The following is an 18,005-nucleotide window of genomic DNA, read 5'->3' as shown; positions in this document are numbered from 1 at the left end:
GTGGAGGCCGAACTTTCCTTTTAATTTCATCCAGGTCACATTTTACAATTACCTACCGTCCACAATCGACTTAGTGTCGAGCCTGGATGGAGAGCGGGGGAGCTTATTAGGTTCAGGCCATGTCCATAGGGTCTTTAAACGAAGTGGACGCGGGAGATATTTAGGCCTATTTGCTACTAAATCCAATCCTAACATTATTTATTTGACCCCCCCAAACCCCCATGTTGTCCCCCTGAATAGTGCTCTAACACGACAGATGTGATGTACTGCTCTGAGCTTCGGCCGGTACGGTCAGATCGACCCGTCAATACCGCCGGCTAGTATCGTGACAGTAGGCGGATGCAGAAAGTCCAGAAGACAACATTGTTTTCACATTCCTCCTCCCCCCCCTCCTCCTCCTCCTCCTCCTCCTCCTCCTCCTCCTCCTCCTCCCCCTCCTCCTCCTCCTCCTCCCCGTCCCCTGGCTCCGAGGCTCCCACAGCCTCCTCGCCGTCGCGACCTGAAGTAACCTAGCCCTCATCTACACAGTGCGAACACACGACACCCAAGCCCAGGCCCCCCCAGACCAAGCCAGGAACGAGGCCAGGCGCCGGCCGTGGCTGTCCGGAGGAGGGGCGGGAGGGGGCGGGGTGCCGGAGGAGGGGCGGGAGGGGGCGCTGCCGGAGTTTAGGAAACAAGATTTATTTTCTTCACAATCTTATCTCCTGTCCTTTTGTCTCCCAGACCCGTTCTCCAAGGCCCCCCCCCCCCCCCTCGGTTTAGTGAACTGAAGTGGCCCTCGGCGCCCTCGTAAGTTGGCCCGGCGTGGCCTGGTGTGAAGGCTGGTGGCGGGGGGCGGACCGGGCCCAGCGTCCCGGGAGTTTCCGACACCCACAGGTGTGTTTTCCGACCACGCAGTTACCAGAGGCGTCAGACGCTCCCAAACGACCACCGATCACCACGACCGCATTGTTCCAGAGGGCCCCCCGTCAGCAGAACTAAATGTTTCTCCTCTTTTTATTTACACCGTTTTATCGTTCGTTCTTCTCTTCTTTTCTTTTTTTCATCGGTCTTTTCCGTCGAGTTAGTAACAGTCATTTACACCCCCTGTGGTTTGGTTGGAAAGTTTTTGTGTGTGTGTGTGTGTGTGTGTGTGTGTGTGTGTGTCTGTCACCGGTCTCAACTCTCAAGCAGAGCAGCGGAGGTTACTAGAGTTCGTTGACTGGGAGTAACCCCCCCTCAGCTCCACGGCTCCCAACAATGTTATTTGACTAACTCACAAACCGCATTGTTTAGAGGCCCAATGAGGGCTGAGACACGACTTCTGATTGGCTGGCTGGGAGAGGTCTCTGGGCAGGGGTGTCAGGTTTCGTTTTCATGGGGACTTTTTGTTCTGTGGAGGGAGGGAGAGAGGGAGAGAGAGGGAAGAGGGAGGGAAGAGGGAGGGAGGGAGGGGGAGGGGAGAGAGAGGGAGAAGGAGAGGGAGAGAAGGCTGACATGAGTTGGTCCTGGCACGAACACCCCCCCTCTGCCTGTTACTGGCAAACAATGAGGGGCTCGCAACACAATCGTTTTATTGATGTGTGGAGGGGGGGGGGGCAAAGCAAATAAAATATCCTTTCTTGAATTGGCTGTTGGAGTTGCCTTTTGGAGTTCTATGATGCTTTTTCGTTGTGGTCTTGGAAACACAATAAAAGCTTTAAGAAGTGGGCCGATTTCAAAAAAATAAATAAAAAGGGTTGAGGCGGGTCCAGTCCAGTTCTAGATGTTCTTTTTGGGCGTAAGAAGCTCTGCCAGTGGATGTTTTGGGGGAAGAAAAGTGTGTGCAGGGGAATGCAGGGAGATGATTTTAACCACATTTCAGCTCCACAGCAACTCCAACTCAGGTGAAACCGCTTCAACCCCAGGACAGCCACCCCCCCCCCTTCCCCCCTTCCTCAGATATGGAGCTCTGACCCAGTTCCAGCCACTCTCAGTGTGTGTGTGGGGGGGGGGGGGCGGTGGGCGACAGCTTTAATTGGATTATTCCAGACGTCAAATCGAGTGTCGAGCATTCCAGCAGTGGTACAACAGATGACTCCTGGCTGCCCCCCGGTCGCCATGGCTACCCTGAGGAAGAGGGGGGGGACGACGACGACGACTCACCAACCTCTGCTCTCCTCAGACTGCCTGACTGGCCTTCACCCCGTCTCTCTACCCCCCCCCCCCCCCCCTCCCCGGTTCATCAACATGTCATGGAGGTGTATCGTTGACCAGGGTCGTGATAAACGTTGTGTTGAATCCCATAAAAGGTTTAGTAGACTAAAGGTTGTCAGTCCTGCTGCCAGATGTGGGCTGTGTGGAGACGGACCCCCCCCCACCCCCCTCTCGTTGGGGAGATGGTGTCTGCGAACAGTGGACAGTGAGACTGATGCAGCTTGGCGTCCCCCCCTGTCTGTGTGACTCACCCTCCTCCACGGTGGACAGGCAGGCCGCCTCCCCCCCCCCCGCCACTCTGCGTACCTGCTCCTCTCCTCCCCCTTCTCCCCAGGACCGCCTGTCCCCCCCCCCCCCCCGAGTCACCATCTCTCCCTCCTTCTCTCTCTCCCTCCTCTCTCTCTCTCTCTCTCTCTCTCTCTCCTTCTCTCTCCCTCCCTTCTTCTCCCCCCTTCTCTCTCCCTCCTTCTCTCTCCCTCCCTGCCCTTTGTCTCCATGTTTTTGACAGGTGGGGGCTCTCCCCTGTGTCCTCACACACACACACACACAACAGCCCCCCCCCCCCCCCCCCCCAGGTCTCCATGGGATCAGTCAACACGGGGAGTCAGCTGAGACTGACGTCCTGACGCCCTACTTCCTGTGTGCTCTAACCTTCCCGCACGCAACCGCTGTGTGTGTAGGATAATCACCGGGGGGCAGGGAGACTGGGATCAGCTTTAAGTACAAACCTGTGTGTGTGTGTGTGTGTGTGTGTGACCCCTGCATGCACCGTGACCCCCCCCCCCCCCCCCCCTCACACAACTTCTGCTCCCAGCAGAGGGTCCCTCCCAGTCCAGACCCCAGATCTGTTACCAAGCATGGTTATTAATAACCCCCCTCCCGCCTCGAGCCGCCAACAGAATCCCCCTGTGGACTGTGAACTCTAGTAACCTCTCTAGGCTGGCCCGTGAACTCTAGTAACCTCTCTAGGCTGGCCCGTGAACTCGAGTAACCTCTGTAGGCTGGCCCGTGAACTCTAGTAACCTCTGTAGGCTGGCCTGTGAACTCTAGTAACCCCTAGGTGGAATGCCTTTGTTTCTGGCAGCCAGGTAGCTGCCAAGTCATATGCTGCCTGCTGGGCCACACACAATGGTGTCTGTGTGTGTGTATGTGTGCGCGTGTGTGTGTGCGCGTGTCTGTGTGTGTGTACGCGGCACACAGACCGTGTGATCCGTGTGTGTGTACGGGATCCCGGTTTGTTTTCACACCAAACCCCAGAGTGTGTTTGTGTTCGCTCCGTCCCCGAGCTGCTCCCGGGAGCTGTTGTTCAGCCCGTGGTCTAGACCAGCCCAGGTCCCCCCTGGCTCTCGGGTGCTACCCAAACACTGGGTGGATGTTTGGCTTGGCTCTGTGTGTGTGTGTGTGTCCTCCCTCCGTGGAAACAGGAAGAGACCGTGCCCCTCTCCGGACGGCGTTCCCATGCCCCCCTTCTCCCCCTACGATGCCCAGGAGGCATTGCAGGCATTGCCAGCGGTCCGGTAAACACCCTCCCTCTCTCTCTCCCACCCTCCCTCTCTCTCTCCCTCTCTCCCTCCTTCCCTTTCTCTCTCCCTCCTTCCCTCTCTCCCTCCTTCCCTCTCTCTCCTTCCCTCCATCTCTCCCTCCCCCTCTCTCTCTCTCTGGCACCGGAGCAAAGGGGAGAGTCATGCGGCCTTAACGGAGCGTGTTATTCATGCACACAGACAACAGTCGTCTCTGGTGTCAGCCTGGGTGTCAGCCTGTGTGTCAGCCTGTGTGTCAGCCTGTGTTATCGTGATGCGTTCCGTTGGCTGGTATGCCAAGGTGAAGGTTAAGTCCTGTTATTGTGACCTTAGCTTTTTGTGTGAGGGGGGGTGGGACAGGGGGGCGGGGGGATAAAATGAGTATGGCTGGGCGCGTTTGACTGAGTCTTGTCTAAAGTAGGGGAGGAGGGAGGGAGGGAGGGAGGGAGGGGAGCTGCGGTGTAAGGGAGCTGCCCAACTGGTTTGTGCTGGTGTCCTGTTACGCTGAGCAGGTGAGGTGTCTGGGTCCAGGCCTGACCTTCTCCTGCGCCCCTCCGGTCCCGATCGGGTTTCCCTGGATGTTGGAACGGGACTCATTCAGCAGGCTGCTGTCTTGGGACAGAACATCTTGCGTACATGTTGAATGAATGAATGAATGAATGAATGAATGGTCTTTATTGTCATTGCTATAGTACAGGTACCAAACAACGAAATTTGGGAGGGGTGGCTCCCCTGGTGCTAGGAAAGAAAAAAAAAGAAAAAAAACAAGAAGGGAAAGGAGCTGGTTTACATAAATAAAGGCTATGTACACTATCCACTATACTATACTGTACAGATAAAACGACTAGGGTTGTCATATTGCACATAGTGTTATTGCACATTCATTTAAAGTGTCGCAGTTTGCAGGCTTGAAATGTACACATTTGTGCCTCAGCACTACACCTGATTTTTCAATCCAGCAGCTGCCTGCCATCAATCCGTCCAGACTGTCCACGGCCCAGAACCTAGGTCTTTGCTGTGTTCAGAGCCTGGGTGGCCCTGGGGTAGAAGCTGAGCTTCAGTCTGTTTGTCCTTGCGGCCATGGTCCTGTACCGCCTTTTTCGAGGGCAGCCGGGCAAAGTGTTCGTACCCAGGGTGGGATGGGTCTCTGGAGATCTTGGAGGCCTTCCTGAGGCAGCGTGTGTTGTACAGCTCTTCCAGAGAGGGGAGGGGGGCGCCGGTGATCTTCTGGGCTGTTCTCACGACTCTCTGTAGCGCATTTCTCCCTGCGGCTGTGCAGCTGGAGAACCAGTTGCAGATGCAGTAGGTGAGGATGCTCTCCACTGGCAGCGGTAGAAGGCCACCAGCATCTCCTGTCTGAGGTGGTATTTCCTGAGGACTCTCAGGAAGAAGAGCCGCTGTTGTGCCTTCTTGATGATGGCTGCTGTGTTGATCTTCCAGGACAGGTCATCCTGTATGTGCACCCCCAGGAATCGGAGGGTTGAGACTCTCTCCACGCTCTCTCCGTCGATGAGCAGGGGCTGGACCTCAGATTTTTTCCTCCTGAAGTCCACGATGATTTCCTGGGTCTTTGACTGGTTCAGCAGCAGGTTGTTAACCAGCAACCTACAATGTTACAATGTGTGGATGTTGAAAATCCTGTTTCATCTAGAAGCTGAATAGTTCTAACACACACACACCACCACCACTTCCTTAGAACACAGATAAAAAACATATTTCTTTCATCTAGGCACGAAAGAAATAGAGAGAGAGAGAGTTTCGGAGTCTCTAGAGTAAACACAATAACAGCCTCCGTGGAAATTGAGTTGGGGAAGAAAAAAATTGGTTTGTTTTTTTAAGTCGGCTCACCAGAACGCCGTGTTCCACACTTAATGCTCAACAAAGGACTTTTCTGTTGTTTTTAAACGGCCTAAAAACTTTTTGGGAAACCCATTTTTTCCCCAGCCATAGGAACACCCTCCCTCCCCTCCCTCCCTCCCTCCCCTCCCTCCCTCCCTCCCTCCCTCCCTCCCTCCCTCCCTCCCTCCCACCAGTATGAAGTCATCACAATAACAAGCATCTTGGTTGCATAAGGCGCTTGGTGCCACAGGGGAGGGGGGGACGTTACCTCAGAGATGACGGCTCATTGTTGATCCAGCTCAGTGTGTTTCTCGAGGGCTTATGTTGACGTCGTCGAGGCGCCGTCGCTATGGTAGAACACGCGTCGGACAGTTACGCCGGCAGGTGGGCGCACCGTCCCTGTCACACCCCTGCTGTGCTTCCGTACGCACACGCACGCAGAGAGACAGACCCGCCATGTTGCCATAGCAACGACCCTGTCTGCTCACCTGGCGACACACTGCCAGGGTCATGAATATGCCTCTACAGAAGCAGGTCTGGTCCACACACACACACACACACATACGTGTGCACACACACACTGGCATCCACACAGGCCCTGCCCTCCTGCTCTGCTCTGCTGCAGTGCTGAAGGCCGTGGACATCTCTCTCTCTCTCTCTCTCTCTCTCTCTCTCGCTCACTCGTTCTGAGAAGACTCGTTCTGAGAAGTGTGGCTTTGGAGAGCTGGAAATGGGTCCGGCCGTTCTGGTGTGTGTGTGTGAGAGACACGGTGAAAGTGATCTCTGCCTACCAGTGAACAAACAGCTCTTTCATGACTGACAATTACCCTTTCTCCAGCTGCCCCCACACACACACACACACACACACCTGCTCTTTGTGTAACCTAGCTCTCGTGACCACCTGCTCCAGTCTGTGTGTCGCACCCACCCTCTGGTCTCCTGACTGTCACCTGTTGCAGACACGTGTGTGTGTGTGTGTCCGTCCGTGTGTGTGTCCGTCCAACCGTCACCAGCCGATCCTGCCTCCTGCTCCGTGTGTTTCTCCCATCATGCACCCTGTCTACCTGTTCTACATGACACCACACCATGTCTACCTGGACTATATTTAACAGACGTTTTCTCTCTCCCTTCTTCTCTCTCCCACCTCCCTGTCCCTCTCCTCCCTCTCCTCCCTCCCATCTCCCTGTCTCCCTCTCTCCCCCCCCTCCTCCTCCTCTCAGACACGTGTTCTTCAGCCACGTGAAGGAGGACCTCCACAGCGGTCACCTGCGTATGGGTCCAGCCCAGGCGGAGGAGCTGAGCGCTCTGCTGGCCCAGGTGGAGTTTGGAGACTACAACCAGAACACGGCCCAGTACTGGTACTCTGAGCTGTCCGGGGCCCAGCCCGGCCCCAGCACCGTCAACAGGTAAGGACCAGAACCAGGGGGGCGGGGGGGAGAGACGGATGGAGTTTGGAAAAGTTTTAGGCTTTTTTTGTTTTATTTTTAATCCGTCCTGTTTTGGAGTTGTTATCAGGAGTGACGGCGTTTCGGCGCCTCGGACGGGCGAATCGGCGCCGTTGTGGAAAATGGGATTTAGGAGGCGGGGGGGGGGGGGGGGTGGAAAGTGCCGACTGTGAACACAACAGGAAAGCGTAGGACACAGACTTCTGGCGAGCCCAAGAAAAACACAAACCGAAATTCTTCCCCCCAAAAAACATTTGACTGAGGCTTCTGTTATTGTTTACAACAAGAGGCTCTGAACTCGATGTCCTTATTTATTAGTGCTGGAGTGCGGTCGGCCTGATTAAAACAAAATGTTTTAGGGGCGGATTGACCGTGTGTGTGTGTGTGTGTGTGTGTGTGTGTCCCCTTGTCCTTGACGGGGCCCAGTAAATTGATAGGAGTGGTGTTATCCGTGGAGTCTAGCAGGTCTAATGTGATTGGAGGTTTTGCCGTATGAAAGCGTCCGTCTCTCCCAGGGAGACGCCAGACGTCGGGGTCGGCCGGATCCTCTCCCGGGTTTGACATCACAACCTCGCAGAGTATTTAATCACATACCGGCCGTAAATCAACCGCCGTTAAGTCCGTAACCAGGGAAAGATGTCCCGCTGAAGGTAGAATCGCCCCCGTAATAAAATAGGTCATACAAATAATAAAAACGTTATGACAGGAAAACGCTGTGTCGTCTGCTCAGCTAACGGTGACGGTGTTTTCAGGAAAGAAGGAAATGTCAACCGAAAAAGAAGCTGAAACCACTCCACGATTTACCATGAATGATTTACTAACTAACTAACTAACTAACCAACCCGGCAGTCAACAGATTTAACAACTGACTGGAACAAACACACACAGGCACAAACCCACAGGCACGAGCACACACACACACAGGCATGAACACACACAGGCCACGTACACACACACACACACACACACACACACACAAGCCACACACACACCGACCAGCCAGCAGCACGAGCATCAAACAGGAAGCTGGTGGTCCACCTGCTGCTCACGGTGAGGTCAGGCTCCTCCCCCCCCCCGCCTCCACACTCCCCTCCTGAACCCCGACCGCCAGGGCCTCCAACCTCTGTGTCCGTCCTGCGCTGCAGGGAAAAGCGGGGGGGGGGGGTTGGGTTGGGTTGGAGAGCCAGGCCCGGGCCCAGGTATACAGGAGCCTCCCCTGCCACCCGGCTGGGCAGCATGCAGGAGCCCCCCTGGCCCCCCGGCTGGGCAGCAGTCCCACCTGGAGCTGAGAACAGGCGGGCCAGGCTCTCCAACTCCACCCCCCCCCCCCCCGCTGCTGTCTGCAGCTAAACGCCTCTGCTGCTTTTAGGGAAAGAAATGGGCCTCGTCGATTCTGACAGGTTGGGTTCCCACCAGCTTGTTTTAAACCCACACAGGTGTGTGTGTGTGTGTGTGTGTGTGTGTGTGTGTGTGTGTGTGTGGCACACACTTCTGGCACACGCACGCACACACACACATACGTACACACACATACGTACACACACACACATACACGTTGAACCCAGGTTGTGGGAGAATGGATGGTTGTAATCAAGCTAATACGGAGGTGCAGCTCTCTGCTCTAGCATGTTAGCCTGATTACAATAGGCCCTCTAGTTGATTTCCTTCAGCCCCCCCCCCCCCCGTTGCCCTCGGTGATTAACGAGATGATTCTTCAGCCAGGACTATTCCCGGAGCCTCTCCTGTCGCCTCGCCAAAGCTCCCGTTATGTAACCGTGACGTCAGCGAGCCGGGGGGGGGGGGGTTTCAGATCCAGTTGGAAAGTTAAAACGTGAAATGACGTGTGCGTCTTACGCCACCACGCATCATACCGCTGGAAAACAACTCTCACCTCTGGAAAGGGAACGCCGGGTTTTGTACTGTTGTCTTCCGGGAGGGGCGGTCTGAGTTTTGGAAGCGGCGTGTGCGGTTTGCGTTTAGCGTTTAAACCGTGTGAAGAACGGCGGCTCTGCGTTGCGTGTCTGTGTGCTGTCTGGAAGGGACGGCTCGGTTTGGAACAAGTCACATTTCTGGGCTTACGCGGAGGTTAAACCAGCCCACGTTTACATGCTGGAGGGAACTAGGCCTTTAAGACACACTGGGGCAGGTAGCAAGACAGGGGGTCTGATTACATTAGGGAATTGATTCCCGTTTGGGGGTCAGATTAGGGGGATGACGATCAGGGTTAATCTGGTAATCTCCTCCACTGGAGGCAGGCAGACAGACAGACAGACAGACAGACAGACAGGCAGGCAGACAGACAGACAGACAGGCAGGCAGACAGACAACCAGACTAACGGACAACCAACCGGCTCCCCCTCTCTACTTCACTCTCTCCTCTCCCACTTACGGCCTCTGGAATCACACACACACACACACGCACACTCACCCTCAAACGTCCTTTAGGTAATGGAATGTCTGAAGATATTTCCCTAAAATCTGCTGACTTCAGCAGCTGCGGCCCCTGGCTTGTGGCGTAGTTGGCACCCTGCGTGTGTGCGTGTGCGTGTGTGTGTGTGTGCATGTGTGAGATCTCTCCACGTGTTCTCGTAGCCAATGGGCAGGCGTGTTTTCTTACCCTGCCCTGTCACGTTGTTCTCAGATCTGCCTTCTTCTTCAGTTCCCTAACAGAACCGTCTCCCTCCCTCCCTCCCTTCTCTCTCCTCCTCCCTCCCTCTCCTCTCCTCCCTCCCCTCTCCTCCCTCCTCCAGCATCGTGTCCAGACACCAGGCCCTGGCGGGGGCGTCCCAGGGCTCAGTGGAGTACCAGGCGCTGCAGCTGGTCTCCTCCCTGGAGCACTACGGCGTGGAGTGGCACTGGGGGCGGGACGGCGAGGCCCAGAGGCTGGCCATAGGGGTGGGGCCGGAGGGCATCGCTGTCTGCAGGGAGGACTTCAGCCTGGTCCAGAGGTGAGTAGGGGGGGGGGGGGTGAACTAGTAAATAAACTAGTAAATAAGTCTCTGTATTGCTTAACTTGACACATTTCACAATATATTGTTTTGCTGTGCTGTGGTAGAGAAGGCAAGAGACCATCTAGTGTTCTACACATTCAAGCCTCTCTTTTTAATCGTTGTCTGTGAGCGGATAGTTCCTATTGTATACATTCTCATCTAGATCTGTCTCAAACTAGGCCGTGTTGGGGTCCTTGAATTTGAGGGAATTGAGTCTTGAAAAGTCCTTGAAAGGTGCTTGAATTGGACGAATTGGATGTTTCAGAAGGCATGGAATCCTGTCTAACCCTCCGTCCCTCCCTCCCTCCCTCCCTCTCTCCACGACAGGATCAGCTACCCCATCATCCAGATCGCCACCCAGTCGGGGAAGAGCGTCTACCTGACGGTCACCAAGGACACCAGCGACAGCGTGGTTCTGCTGTTCAAGCTCATCAGCAACAGAGCAGCCAGCGGACTGTACCGGGCCATCACAGAGACACACGCCTTCTACAGGTGAGGAGCGGGTTAATACCTGAGATACACACCGTCTATAGGTGAGGAGAGGGTTAATACCTGAGATACACGCCTTCTACAGGTGAGGAGAGGGTTAATACCTGAGACACACGGCTTCTACAGGTGAGGAGAGGGTTAATACCTGAGACACACGCCTTCTACAGGTGAGGAGAGGGTTAATACCTGAGACACACGCCTTCTACAGGTGAGGAGAGGTGCTTTCTATAGGTGGGAAAGGCTTAATCACTGAGACGCTTTCTAGAGACGAGGAGCGGGTTAATCCCTGAGATATATGCTCTACTATAGTTGAGGAACCGACTAATCACTGAGACCCATTAACGGGCAACCAAAATGTCCGCCGTCCGAGACTTTGTTCTCACGTTCCATCGGACCCAACGCCGCCGAGGGGCCGTAGAAACAGAAGGAGTAGAACGGACACGGTCCCTCAGACCACGGCGGTTTGCCTAGCACGCCAAAAGACGCCCACCGGCACACCCGCCCGCGGCAACGTCCATTTGAATGGGCCCGTCTGTTCTGTTTAGTTCTGTTTCTATATCCCCTCCGCTTCCATAAACCAACCCAAAGGTCTTAAGCAGGAAAAAACAACACCCGTAGGCCTACATTATGAGCGCACTCATCCGGTTTAGCGTTTACCATGCTAATGTGTCTTTACTTCCTGGTTAAAAACGTACAGTAAACACTCCGCACTGTTATTCATTCACTCAACACGCACACACACACACACGCACACACACACACACACACACACACACACACACACTTAAACCGTCACCTCAACGACCGCGGCGTGCCGCCGTGAAGCCCGCGAGCGTTGGACCGTGACCGCTAGTCCCCCGGGATGAGGCTTGGCCGAAGACCACTGGTGTTTTTTATTCTTTTTGTGAAGCCGCTGTGTTCCGCTCTGCTTCACGTGCACAGACCCCCTGAATATGCAGCCCAACACACACTCTCACACACATTGACAGACATCCCAACACACACTCTCACACACTGACAGACATCCCAACACACACTCTCACACACATTGACAGACATCCCAACACACACTCTCACACACATTGACAGACATCCCAACACACACTCTCACACACATTGACAGACATCCCAACACACACTCTCACACACATTGACAGACATCCCAACACACACTCTCACACACATTGACAGACATCCCAATACACACTCTCACACACATTGACAGACATCCCAACACACACTCTCACACACATTGACAGACATCCCAACACACACTCTCACACACATTGACAGACATCCCAACACACACTCTCACACACATTGACAGACATCCCAACACACACTCTCACACACATTGACAGACATCCCAACACACATTGACAGACAACCCAACCCACACTCACACACATTGACAGACATCCCAACCCACACTCTCACACACATTGACAGACCTCCTAACACACGCACACACACACACACACACACACACACACACACACACACACATTGACAGACATCCTAACACACACACACTCACATTGACAGACATCCTAACCCAGGGGTGGGGGGGGCTAGTGTTAGGACTGGACGAGGTCTTTGTTTGTTTGTCTCAATAACACACACACACACACACACCAAATGCTTCTTGAACTCCCTCAATTGATAACTAACAAACACACGTGCACACGACTGATCTGTGTGTTTCCAATTGAATACAGCTGCATGTCCCCTCTGGCCCAAACTCTCCTTCTTCAGGTCCAGGGTCAGTCATACATCCAGGCAGCCTGTATGAAGGCCTGTCCCAGGGTCGGTCATACATCCAGACAGCCTGTATGAAGGCCTGGGTCGGGGTCAGTCATACATCCAGACAGCCTGTATGAAGGCCTGGGTCAGTCATACATCCAGGCAGCCTGTATGAAGGCCTATATAAAACACAGTGGTTGTTAAACTCTCAATCAACATGCCCCACCAGTCTGTCCTCGGTCTGAAGTAGTGTTGTTCCGATACCATTTTTTTATCCCGATACCGATATCTGACCGTGCAGTACTTGCCGATACCGAGTACCGATCCGATACCACGGCGTTTGAAAAAACAAAACAAAAAAACATGTTTTTTGAGCCGCATACTCACCTCGATGTAAAATTATTGCTAACACTTAGTCTGGCACTGCTCAAAACCTTTGTAAAACAGGAAAAAATACCAACAGAGAGTGAATGCTATAGAACTTTTTTTTATTGTCTACCTGGTATGGTGACAAGAAAATCAACCCCTTATAAAACCTGAAATGTGGCTCTCACAGATGCCAATCAGTGCAATATCCATTTAAGATATAAAACAGTCGTAGTAGTAGTGCAACAGCAAGTGAACATTTACAAACAAAATAACTTTAAGATATAAAACAGTCGTAGTAGTAGTGCAACAGCAAGTAAACAATTACAAACAAAATAACTTTAAGATATAAAACAGTCGTAGTAGTAGTGCAACAGCAAGTGAACATTTACAAACAAAATAACTTTAAGATATAAAACAGTCGTAGTAGTAGTGCAACAGCATGCGTGTTTGTTTTTCCGCGATAGTGAAAAGCTGCCACGCCATTGGTTGAGAGCAGCTGCTCTGGGCCAATAGCGTTCCAGCAGAGGAGCATGTCTGGGCATGTCTGTGTTAGGAAGGCTGTGTCAGGCTACTATAGCAGACAAGCTGAGAAAAACGCAACGTGCTGCGTTTGAACAAGAGTTTGGTATCGGGTGTTATTATTTGTTGGTACTCACCGATACCAGCATTTTTGTGCGTATCTGTGGCCATGCGGTTACTAGTATCGGTATCGGAACAACACTAGTCTGAAGTGATATGGACGAAAGCACAGCCTGTACTAGACAGTCTTGGTGCTGATAGGGATGAAAGAAGCGTCCCTCTCTATCTCTCTACCCCGCTCTCTCTCTCTCTCTCTCTCTCTCTACCCCTCTCTCTCTCTACCCCTCTCTCTCTCTCTCTCTCTCTCTCTCTCTCTTTTTTTTTCTTCTGGAGAAATGAATGCGTCTGCATTAACGCGTGTGTGTGTGTGTGTGTGTGTGCAGTTTGGCTCTGCCAGTCTGAATGGCTGAGCTATGAGATTGTTCTCATAGTTACAATAGTCAGGAAGAACAAAAGGCCCGGCTCTTTTGTCAGAGCGTGTTAACAGTGTGTTGGCACTTTTTAAACCGCGTCTTCCTCAGCGCGTATACGCGCAGGTGTTTGTGTGTAGCTCAGTGGTGACTGTGTGTGTAGCTTAGTTGTGTTTGTGTGTGTGTGGCTCAGTTGTGTCTAGCTTAGTTGTGTGTGTGTGTGGCTCAGTTGTGTCTAGCTTAGTTGTGTGTGTGTGTGTGTGTGTAGCTTTTCGGTGGCACGGTAACCTCAATAGGAATCTGTCTTTGCACGAGACAACAAGAGACGTCAGCTGACCTGACAGTCGTACCGCGACTGCGTTTAGATCAGATTCAACTTTATTGTCATCGCAGAGCACAAGTACCGGACAACGTAACGCGGTAAACACAACGACACAACGCCGGTGACCGTGGCGCAAAAAAACCCATTTTAAAACCTATTTTAGAGACTCTACACTGGCTTCCTGTTAAGTTCAGAATAGATTTCAAGATCCTTCTGCTTGTTTATAAAGCTCTCACTGGCACAGCACACGAATATCTGAAAGACCTTTTGCTAGCATATCAGCCCAATAGAGTTCTCAGGTCTGACGCTGGTTTTCTCTGTGTACCACATGTACAAAAGAAGAGATTTGGTGAGGCTGCATTCTCATTTTATGCACCCAAATTGTGGAATGCACTGCCAGTTTACATTAGGGATGCAACCTCAGCAAATATGTTCAAGTCAAGACTAAAAACCCATCTTTTTAATATTGCCTTTTAAATGACTAAATAATTCAATTCTGATGATTTAAAGCACTTTGAGCTACAACGTTTGCAGGAAAAGTGCTATACAAATAAAAGTTATTATTATATTATTTCTGTGAAAACGGACGACGGAAGAAAACATTTCCCTAAACCTCTTTCAAAAAAAGGAGATTGACGCTCGAGTTTGACGGCGTTTTTTTTTTTTGTCCCCCTCTCCCCCCTCCCCCCAGGTGTGACACAGTGACCAACGCCGTCATGATGCAGTACAGCCGCGACTTCAAGGGCCACCTGGCCTCCCTCTTCCTCAACGAGAACGTCAACCTGGGCAAGAAGTACGTGTTCGACATCCGCCGCACCTCCAAGGAGGTGTACGACTTTGCCCGCCGCGCGCTCTACAACGCCGGCCTCGTGGACCTAGTGGCGCGGACGGGGACGGGCAGGGGAGGAGGCGGGGGAGGAGGGGGAGACAGGACGCCCTCCCAGCGCTGCTCGCCCCTGCGCGGCCAGGAGGACGGGCTGCTGGACTGCGGCAGCTGCCACCAGAGCCGGGCGCTGCAGGAGAGGCTGCAGAAGCTGCGGGAGGCGCTGCTGTGCATGCTGTGCTGCGAGGAGGAGATCGACGCCGCCTTCTGCCCCTGCGGTCACATGGTGTGCTGCCAGACCTGCGCCGCGCAGCTACAGGTGAGGAGAGGGGGCGGGGCGCGGGGTTAAGACCACACACACACACACACACACCTTTACCTTTGTTTGGTGGGTGTGGCGGTTTTTAGACAGTTGTCTCACCGTACGACCCAACATGGAACCATCTCACCACCCAACATGGAACCATATCCTGACCCAACATAGAACCATATCCTGACCCAACATGGAACCATCTCACCACCCAACATAGAACCATCTCACCACCCAACATAGAACCATCTCACCACCCAACATAGAACCATCTCACCACCCAACATGGAACCATCTCACCACCCAACATAGAACCATATCCTGACCCAACATAGAACCATCTCACCACCCAACATAGAACCATATTACCTTAATCGGCATGATTTACTATATGAGTATCAGTCAGGTTTTAGAACTTAATTTGCTACAGACACGTATTATACACTTATTTGACCATCAAACTTGAGAGAGAAAAAGGAAAGTATAAAGGGATGGTCATGTTGCATCTACAGAAGGCTTTTGACACTGTGGACCATCATATTCTTTTCTCTAAGCTGGGTCTAAATCAGATGTCAGTTAAATGGTTTGAATCATACTTAACTGACAGATCTGTTTATATGTGGCACTTTTAGAAGTCTTGTATCCTTTGCCGAGGGTTTCAGATCCCAAACCAGACCCCGTCCCCCGTCCCCGTCCCCTTGCTCTCTGTCTGTCTTCTCTCTCTCCCCCACTCCCTCTCTCCCTAAGTCATCACCATTGATATTAACCCTGCTCTCTCCCTCCCTCTCTCTCTCCCCTCCCCAAGTCATCACCAGTGATAATAACCCTGTTATCTCGCTGTCTGTTCTTTCTCTCTCTCCCTAAGTCATCACCTTATAGATTCTGACTTAAGCTTTGAGCCTCGCATCAAATCTACCACTAGAAATGCTTTATCATCTACGGAATATTGCAAAAGTTAGACATTTTCTCCGGCAAGCTGATGCAGAAGTGTTAATGCATGCTTTTGTTATTACCCGTTTGGACTATTGTAACGGTCTCCTTTCTGGTCTTCTCTGAGAAAGCTATTGGCCACCTGCAATTAGTCCAAAATGCAGCAGTGAGTTTTAACCAAAACAAGCAGAAGAGCTCATATAACTCCTATTTTAGATACTCTACACTGGCTTCCTGTTAAGTTCAGAATAGATTTCAAGATCCTTCTGCTCTTTTGTAAAGCTCTCACAGGCACAGCACCAGAATATCTGAAAGACCTTTTGCTAGAATATCAGCCCAATAGAGTTCTCAGGTCTTCTGATGCTGGTTTTCTCTGTGTACCACATGTACAAAAGAAGAGATTTGGTGAGGCTGCATTCTCATTGCACCCAGATTGTGGAATGCACTGCCAGTTTACATTAGGGATGCAACCTCAGCAAATATTTTACAAGTCAAGACTAAAAACCCATCTTTTTAATATTGCCTTTAAATTAATAAATAATTAAATTATGATTATATAATGTTTGGAGCACTTTGAGCTGCAACGTTTGCAGGAAAAGCGCTATACAAATAAAAGTTATTATTATTGTTATTATCATCATCACCATTTGATATTAAACCTGTTCTCATTCTCTCCCTCTCTCTCTCTCTCTCTCTCTCTCTCTCTCTCTCTCTTTCTCTCTCTCTCTCTCTCTCTCTCTAGTCGTGTCCTGTGTGTCGTTCGGAGGTGGAGCACGTGCAGCACGTGTACCTGCCCACCTGCACCAGCCTGCTGAACCTGGCCGCCACAGACAACCAGCCCAGCCCCCCCCCCATCCACAGAGACCTGGCCTCCCACTCCCACCACTGTCCCACCGAGGACTACTCCAACAACGACAAGATCTACCAGACCTAAAACACCCCCCCCCCACACACACACACACACACACACACACCCCCCTCCGCTCCAAACAAAAACACCACTCCTCCTTTCAACTGCCACCTCTTTTTTTTTTTTTTTCTTCAAACCCGATCTCCAACCACTTCCTTGAACCACTCACTCCCTCCTGCCAGTCAACGGTTTTGCAGAGGGGCGGGGGGGCTGGGCGGGGGGGGGGGGGGACCCGTTTTTTTCTCCCGACTGCCTGGATCAATGTTGAACATGCCAGGAACCCCCACCCTCCACCTCCACGTCCCAGATGATCTAGCAGCGAAGTGTGTGTGTGTGTGTGTGTGTGTGTGGCCTAACTTATTTGCTTGGTTGTACAGCGTGCTCTCTCTCTCTCCTGACAGCGACGTCACTCCCCTGTCAACGGCGTTTTTCTTTTCTGTTTTAACCAATGAGGAGCTGTCGTCCCCCCCCCAATATGATCTTTTAGATGAGGTTTATTATGTATGACTTTTTTTTATTTAATCGCATCAGTTGACCTGAGGCGCTGTAGTGCTATGATGATGATTTTCGTGACATTGTGTTTGATTGTTGCTTTTCATTTGAGTTGTTTCACTGCCTGCCGTGTGTGTTCATGTACATTTGAGAGGAAATTCTGTGTTTTAGGAGAATTAGTAGACGGCGTACATAATCATCGTTTCGTTTCCAGTACATTTGCGTCTTTTAAAGTTGTTTTTTTTCGTCTTTTTTTTAAGCTTGTCTTCGATATGAGAAAATCTATTTTTTATGATGTAACGGCGTGGAATGCATATTATTTTATTTGGGTTTATTTGTTTGTGGTGTGTTTTTCTGTTTGTTTCCGTGTGGTTGCCATGCCAACGAGGAGGTATTTAAGGGGTAGAAGCACCACCCAGGTCCACTCTTGCATGTAGATGAGAGAGAGAGGGGGGGGGGGGGGGGGGCGGGGGGAGTTCTGGTGATTAGCCTGCTGTGATCCAGTGATGCGTTCTATTCATTCTATCGGCCGGTTCTGGAACTCCACCAGAACTCCGACAGAGGAAGAGAAATGGCTGAATGACACCCCCCCCACCCCCCCCTTTCCTCCTCCATGGGTCGTGAACCAATAGTTCTGGTGAGAAAGACCCGGTCCCCTC

The 18,005-nt window shown here is 52.0% G+C and overlaps 1 protein-coding gene across 1 annotated transcript in view; it reads left to right on the top strand.

The window, feature by feature from the left end:
• mylipa (myosin regulatory light chain interacting protein a) overlaps nucleotides 1-16,878 on the top strand; it is a gene marked incomplete at its 3' end in the record, with an annotated part of 25,439 nt that extends 8,561 nt beyond the window's left edge. Inside the window, exons 3-7 of the mRNA XM_080527655.1 lie at nucleotides 6,755-6,940; nucleotides 9,730-9,927; nucleotides 10,297-10,461; nucleotides 14,573-15,023; nucleotides 16,687-16,878. Of these exons, the coding sequence (XP_080383781.1) occupies nucleotides 6,755-6,940; nucleotides 9,730-9,927; nucleotides 10,297-10,461; nucleotides 14,573-15,023; nucleotides 16,687-16,878 (1,192 nt within the window). The remainder of the gene's footprint in view (nucleotides 1-6,754; nucleotides 6,941-9,729; nucleotides 9,928-10,296; nucleotides 10,462-14,572; nucleotides 15,024-16,686) is intronic.
• Between the last annotated feature and the right edge of the window lie 1,127 nt (nucleotides 16,879-18,005).

Source organism: Nansenia antarctica (genome assembly GCF_963989245.1).
Source record: "Nansenia antarctica genome assembly, chromosome: 3".
Classification (NCBI taxonomy): Eukaryota; Metazoa; Chordata; class Actinopteri; order Argentiniformes; family Microstomatidae; genus Nansenia; species Nansenia antarctica.
This window is presented reverse-complemented; position numbering and strand designations above follow the sequence as displayed.